Source organism: Penaeus japonicus, unplaced genomic scaffold (assembly GCF_977035675.1).
Source record: "Penaeus japonicus unplaced genomic scaffold, GWHDUDI00000001_assembly GWHDUDI00000025, whole genome shotgun sequence".
NCBI classification, from domain to species: domain Eukaryota; kingdom Metazoa; phylum Arthropoda; class Malacostraca; order Decapoda; family Penaeidae; genus Penaeus; species Penaeus japonicus.
The window spans coordinates 6,131,804-6,139,303 of NW_028234427.1; the positions used below are offsets into that span (position 1 = coordinate 6,131,804).

The following is a 7,500-nucleotide window of genomic DNA, read 5'->3' on the forward strand; positions in this document are numbered from 1 at the left end:
GCCCCTAAAGACTATAATGCTTTAGCCAGTCCTTGCACCTCCATTCCCCTACCCTCCCACACATAATCCTGAATTTTAACATTTTATCGGGGGCAACTATGGTTTTTATTATATGAAGAACTTGTATTTACATACTGGGAAGGGCATGACTTCTGCTGGTATGTCACATAATTAACCAACAGAGGATCTTGAATTGAAGAAATTATCCCATGTATGTAAAAGAAAGCAGGAAAAAAATACAATACTTCTGAATAAAACAGATATAGTGCAATAAAACATATATATATATATATATATATATATATATATATATATATATATATATATATATATATATATATATATATATTATATGTATATGTATATATATATATTATAATTTATTCTTGTATTTATGTATTTATAGAATTCGCAGCAAAGAACAAAATCATGTCATTAGTAGCAGTGAAGAACAAAATAATGTCATGAGTAGTACGTCCATGTCAGGAGATGATGGAGAGAATGGGGCCCAGGGAAAAGGGGCAGGGACTAGGATGATGAAGGTATAGAGGAAGGATTATTTAGAAAGACACATAGGAGAATGCCAGGTGAGACAGAAGGAATTATAGGGTTTAGGAGGGAGGAAAAGAAGTAGGTATTTCCCTGTGGCCTTGAGGCTGGAAGATTAATTTCAAACAGCAACCAAATATTCAAATATCTTCGCACTATGTCGCATTTACACCAAAACAGACCTCAAACAGAGCTCAGTATATAATGTAATCATGATGAGTGTAGCATGACGCTGCTGACAAGATGCTTATCCTAAAGCTTACTAGACAAAAGGAAAGATAAATAGATAAATTACAAGGCCAGTTTGATCTTATCAGTGAGAGCATCATATTGAAAGGAAGGGTTTAATCAGAGTAGTAAATAAGTCTGTTTGGTTTATCTCCCTCTTTGCACCTTGCTCTGTCATTAGTTTTGAATGTAGATGTAGCAAAAAAAAAAAAAAAAAAAAAAATGATAATAATAAGTTTGTCATATAATTATACCCAGTCTGAGTAGCTGGAATAGAAAGGCTTAATTAGCATGTTGTATGAAGGAAAATAATAGTATACACTAACCTTTTCAGCATATGCCCCATTTTTCATTTTAAAGAAATCCTCACACTTCCATTTTATAGATAATACACAAATTGCACATATATATTTACTTTTGTTTTTGATGGTGTTGAGCATTAGACAACTCCTTGCATAGTAACATGAATTTAAAAAAAAAAAAGAAGAAGAAGGGAAAAAAGCCAGCAGGAATGATCTTACCCCCAAAGTCTTTCCTCCTAGTTACAAAACAGGCCTGTTTTTTAAAGTTTCTTCAAAGCAAAGTTTGGTGTTGGGTATTTCAAGAGCTTAATTTTACACACCAGTAAAGGTATATATCATCGTCATATATCAAATGCATACTGCACAGCGGATCACCAAAATTGAATATGTTATCATGGTTGACCCTTACATATGAATGAAAATCATGAAGGTCACCAATAAATATGTCCTTCCACTTTTGAGCACATGAGAATGGGAAGAACTCTTTAAAGCCATCTGGTGGTTTCACAGATAATGTGTTCCATTATTTTCATGCCAAAGAAGATCCATAGTTAGTCCTTATTGCTAGAGAAACAGATAATGCTACATACATTGTTTAGAACAAAAGGGAAAGGCCTTATATGGGTTTAAGCATGTCTCTAACACTTCTGTTTCAGCTTCATTATCCATCTACATACTAAAGTTTGAACATTGTAGGCAGATTTTTTTTCAATTTTGTAATAAAGTAATAAAGAAATTAACAACTAATTTTTTTTTTGTCTTTTGACCTTGTACCACACACGTGCAAGGATGAAAAAAAACTGATAAACAAATAAAAAAAATTGATTTACATCAGTCATTTCCCCTGGGTAGTAGTTATACCTGATTATGACAATTGCTTTCAATAAAATATGTATACAGTGGTGTGGCAGGTTTATGTTGTTTGGCACAGTGCCATCCGCTTTTACGACCGACTCTGCCTTGGCAGCAAATCATGCCATCCGCTGTCAGTAGATTAAATAGGGCATATTAGCTGGCTTTCTTTGTGACGATGACAAAAATGACTTATTAACAATGTTTTCATATATTTGTCTTGCATAATAATCTATTAACATTGTTTTCATGTATTTGTCTTGCATAATAATCTTCATACTTTTTTATAATTATCTTTATAAGAAAATATAGAGCCTCATTACATTAGATTCTTCAAAATGGAATACAAATTTTGTAAAAAGGTATTGAAACGTGAGTAAGAAAGTCTGTAGATTCAGGAACAATTGTAAAATACAAAAGAATGATTTTAGGTCTGGCTGAGAATGATTTGAGTCATCAGGTAAGTTTATAGATCAACTTATCACCTTCACCTTTTTAGCTGGCCTCGGTTCCAGAACAAGGTGGGGGGGGAGGTGGATGAGGGATGGGAGGGAAGGGGATCTCAAGACCAAACAACGTAACTTTCTTAGCCAGCCTTGTTTGCATTATTTCATCCATCTTCATTTCCAGAAGAAGGTGAAGGGGGGTAGAGGGGGGAAGTTTTGTAGCTGGCCTCTTTTATGAAGGAGGGGAGAGTCCTGGAAAAATACTGTGACCGTCATCTATGCCCGGTAGATTGGGAAGTAAGGGTGCCATCATCTATTCATGTTGCATGGAAGAATGGCATTTAAGGTGTCATCATCTGTACATGACACCTGGAAGTTTTGGTTAAAGGAAAAGGAAAAAATAAGGATTTATGGTTAATGCAAGACACAAAATATGATCAAGTGTACAGACATTTGAGAACTGAATCTTGGTGCAAGTTCTGATTAGAATAGCATTTAAACTGGAGACTCTTTCAGGTATCACAATGGGTGGTGGAGTAGGGCTGTCAGTTCATGGAGATTATCGAGTTGCTACGGAACGCACCCTTTTTGCCATGCCAGAGACTGCCATTGGACTCTTCCCAGATGTCGGAGGATCTCACTTTTTACCTCGACTGGGAGGACGATTAGGAATGTACTTGGCTCTTACAGGTTTGTGTACTTATGCATTTTAGTTTGCTTTATTTACATATTTTCTATAATTGTATATTAAATTTTAAGCAAGTAAATGTTTAAGTGTATGTATAAGATTGTTTGTTTGGAAATTATATCAGTTTTAAATGAAATGAAAAATAGCCCACTAAAGTATGTCTGAAGTGAGACAGCAAGATTAGATTAGTGAAATTCATTTAAGCTTTTGCTCCATTTAAATCTATTTTCTACATTAGAAAGTTGGTAGATGATGGCTGATATACAATTATCCAATTTCAGGTCACAGACTAAAAGGTAAAGATGTATTGAAAGCTGGTGTTGCCACTCATGTGTGCGATGCTGCGAGAATAGGAGAGTTAGAGGAGGCTCTTTTGAAGTTGAACTCTCCATACCCAGAGGATATTTCCCAAGTCATTGAGGAATTCCACAAAGTAAGACAAATACCTTGATGTTGATTTTAAGATTGCTTGATGGAAAGTTTAATTTTAGAAAGTGTTCAATATACTTTGTTGAAATTGGGTATATGCCAATGTTTAACTCAATATACTTTGTTGAAATTGGGTATATGCCAATGTTTAACCAAATGGCTCTGGATTGAATTTATACTGTAAGTGCAAAGGCTGGATGAGATTTGAATGTCACTTTTAGTGAAAGATATCCTGAAAGGCTGACCTCCCAACTTAGAAACATACCTGGCAGCATTAGGTTGATTTCTTGTCATAGTTTTTTTTTTTTTTTTTTGCTGTTGTAATTTTCTTGATTAGTTGAAGTGATATAGCTTAAGTTTAATCTTAGTTATTCAGTCTGCATTTTCAATAATGGCTTTCATGAGTTTAGTTGAATATGATGTGATGCTTGAACTTGTTTCTTTTATTTCATAGGAGTCTACCTTCAGCAAGGATGTGCCATTCTCATTACAACCAATGCTACCAAAGATCAAGGCTTGTTATTCTGCCGGCAGTGTTGAGGAAATCATTTCCAATCTGGAGAAGGTAAGTTTTGTATTAAACTATATTCTTTATAAGTGGAGAGTGTTTAGTGCTTGCCCCAGTCTAAATAGATTTCTTTTAAAATTGATATAGATCAGGAAAATATTTGAGAGTAAAACAGAAATCATATTTATCTAAAATTTAACACTGATCACATAATAGCTGTAGTTTTTAGCTCTTGGTAACTGTGTGTTAGAGGAGCATTGTGTTTCAGAAAGTGTCTTTCCTGAATACTATCTTCTTCTTTGTCTTTTGGCTTATCCCAGTATCAGGGGTCGCCACAGCACGTCAACTTTCTCCATCTCTTTCTATCTTGTGTGTCCTCCTCCGCAGCACCTACTTGCATCATATCTTCTCTGATGTTGTCCATAAAACACCTTTTCAGTCTGCCTTTACGTCTCTTTTCTGGTGGTGCCATCTGCAGCATTCTTCGGCCAACAAAGTTCTTTTCCATTCTCTTCACGTGCCCAAATTATCTCAGTCTACACTCTCTTAACTTCTCCCCAAGCCTTCTTGTAGCTAGCATGTCCCTCACTGTCTCATTCCTTGTTCTGTGAATTTCAACATTCGCATCTCTGCCACCTCCATCTTTGCCTCTTGTAACTTTGTTACTGGCACTGTTTCCATGCCATATAACATTACTGGTCTTACACATGTCCTTTAGATTTTCCCCTTCACTCCTATTAGCATGTTCCTGTCACACAAAACTCCCGTCACTTTTCTCCACTCATTCCAGCATTGCCTGCACTCTCCTTTTAACTTCAGCATTGCTAGACCCTTCACAGTCTACTGTTGAACCCAGACACTTATATTCACTCACTTTCTTGATCTCTTTCCCTTGCATTTTAACTCTGCCATTTCCTTCCTTCTCATTTACACAGAGATACTCAGTCTTCCTTCTGCTGACTTTCATGCCATGCCTCTCCAGTGCATGTCTCCACCTTTCCAGATCTTCCTCTACTTCTTCTCTTCTTTCGCTACACAGCACAATGTCGTCTGCAAACATCATAGACCACGGCGCTTCTTTCCTAAGCCCATCAGTTAACTTATCCATGATAACAGCAAACAGGAACGGGCTCAGGGCTGACCCCTGATGTAATCCAACTTCCACTTTAAACCCTTCTGTAGTACTCACTGCACTTCTTACTGCTGTCATACACTCATTATACATATCTTGCACCACCCTTATATACACTTCTGGTATTGATGACTCCCGCATGCAGTGCCACAGTTCTTCTCTTGGTACTGTATCATATGTCTTCTCCAGATTAATAAACACACAATCCAGTTGCTTTTGTCCCTCTCTGTACTTCTCCATCAACATTTGCAGTGTAAAGATGGCATCTGTGGTACTTCTCCCTGGCATAAAACCAAGCATCACAGATTCTGCAGCAGCTCCTTAGCCTTGTGTCTATCACCCTTTCCCACAACTTCATTGTATGACTCATTAGTTTGATGACCCGTGCATCTCCTTTGTTCTTGTAAATGGGTATCAATGTGCTCTTTCTCCACTCATCTGGCATTCTCTCTCCTGCAAGGATTTTGTTGAATAGGGATGTTCAGTATCGAACCCCTGCTTTTTCTAGGCTTATCCATGCTTCTATAGGAATGTTATCTGGTCCTAAAGCTTTGCCTCTCTTCATCTTTTTCAGTGCCTTGTTTACCTCATCCTGTGTTATTCCTGCTACCATTACTTCTGCCATCACCCCATTTTCCTCTCTCATTTCCCTAGGGTTTTCAACATTCATCAGGCCTTCCTCGGTGGTCAACACTCTATCCTCAGCGTCCTTTATCAGCCTGATTTGTTGTACGTCCTTTGCTGCTCTATCCCTCTGCTTTGCCACTCTATACACCATGTTTTCCCCCTCTTCCGTATCCAGCTTCTCATATATCTCCTCACTCGCTTCTTTCTTTGCTCTCGCTACTGCCACCTTTGCCTTGTTCTTCGCTTCCTTGTACAAAAACTTGCTTCTCAGATCTTTTTTTTTGTGTGACTCTTTCCATGCTTCTTTCTTTCTTGCAATAGCTCTCTGTACTTCTTTGTTCCACCACCATGTTTCCTTGTCCTCCTTCTTTTTCCCAGTTGTCACACCAAGCAATTCAGTTCAGTTCAGACAGATATGCGAAGACGTCGCTTCGCCCGGGCTATATGCTCAAGGCGGCCCGGCCTCTGCCAGCTATGAGTGCTGGCTCATCTTATCTAATCTTATCTGATAATCATCGCTGATTCAATTCAGCTCAGTTCAGAGAGATTTTGCGAAGACGTCGCTTCGCCCGGTCTCTGTTGGCTATAAGTGCTGACTCATCTGATCATCATGACTGAACTTTTACCGTGGCGGTCGGATTGCCTGTAGGCGCTCCAGTTGCCAGGGGGCTAATGACAGGCATAGCCGTCTGACCAGCCTGGCGGCTGTCGTCTCTGGGCCCTGCCTGAGGAAGCGAGTGTGCTCGCATTCCATCAGGTAGTGCTCTAATTTGGCGTCCGGCGCGCCACAATACTCACAGCGTCGCTCATCTTGCCCAATAGTGGGGATGATTTGCCACGCACAAGGGTAGCCTATTCTCAGTCTGTGCAGACTGACTTCAGCACACCTTGATATTCTGGGAGAGAGTATCAGCGACTCATAGCCTGTGGCGTTTGAGTACCAGCTGGCCGAGGGGGAGGTTCTCGCTTCCTCTCTGTGTCGCTGCAGGGCACCGACCTGCCCTGCAACCATCGTTTTACGCCTTAGCAGTTCCCGGCTAGGATGCACCACAAGATCACTCAAGGGTTTCTTCCTGCCTTCCTCCGCTAACCTGTCAGCTACGTCATTCCCTTCAATACCAACATGGCTTGGGATCCAGTTGATGATGATGCGTCTTCCCTGAACCAGGATTCTCTGAGCAATGGTGAGAATCGAGGTTACCAGGTAAACGTTATCAAGGGGCGTGCTTTGTTGCAGGCTGTCAATGGCGGCCCTAGAGTCTGTGTGTATAACAACATGCCCGTCCGTCTGGGCTGCATGGGCTAGGGCTCCCATAATAGCTACTGCCTCTGCCTGGAGCGAGGAGGCATTATCTGATACCCGCATAGCTTTCTCTATGCCCCTTGCTGCAAAACCGGCGCCTGCAGTGCGGGTGGTGGGGTCTACAGAACCATCCGTGAAGTAGGTTTTACTGTTCAGCGGCGTGATTGCTGTAATGTTCCTCTCCGCCTCAGCCTTCAATAGAGGCGGTGAGTACTGCGTTTTTCTTCTTGATAGACTCATGACAGAGAACTCTATCAAGGATCGTGCCCACGGCGGGGCTGAGACATAGTCAGGGTGGGGATGGTCCATGCCCTTGATCAGTAGTGTCTCTTTGAGCTCAAAGCGTTTCAGCACTCTGGTTGTTTGAGACAGCCAGGTGTTGTTAGCAAAGAGTTCTTGGTTTTGTGCAAGCCGACGCTGCACTCTCTGTCTTAGC

General features: G+C 40.1%; 1 protein-coding gene across 4 annotated transcripts in view; it reads left to right on the forward strand.

Annotated features, from left to right (window-relative positions):
- Hibch (3-hydroxyisobutyryl-CoA hydrolase) overlaps nucleotides 1–7,500 on the forward strand; it is a 26,919-nt gene that overhangs the window by 6,672 nt on the left and 12,747 nt on the right. For all 4 annotated transcript variants that reach the window (XM_086551307.1, XM_086551308.1, XM_043019126.2 and 1 more), the window contains 3 exons: nucleotides 2,894–3,067; nucleotides 3,347–3,498; nucleotides 3,949–4,059. In XM_086551307.1, coding sequence (XP_086407433.1) covers nucleotides 2,894–3,067; nucleotides 3,347–3,498; nucleotides 3,949–4,059 — 437 coding nt within the window. The remainder of the gene's footprint in view (nucleotides 1–2,893; nucleotides 3,068–3,346; nucleotides 3,499–3,948; nucleotides 4,060–7,500) is intronic.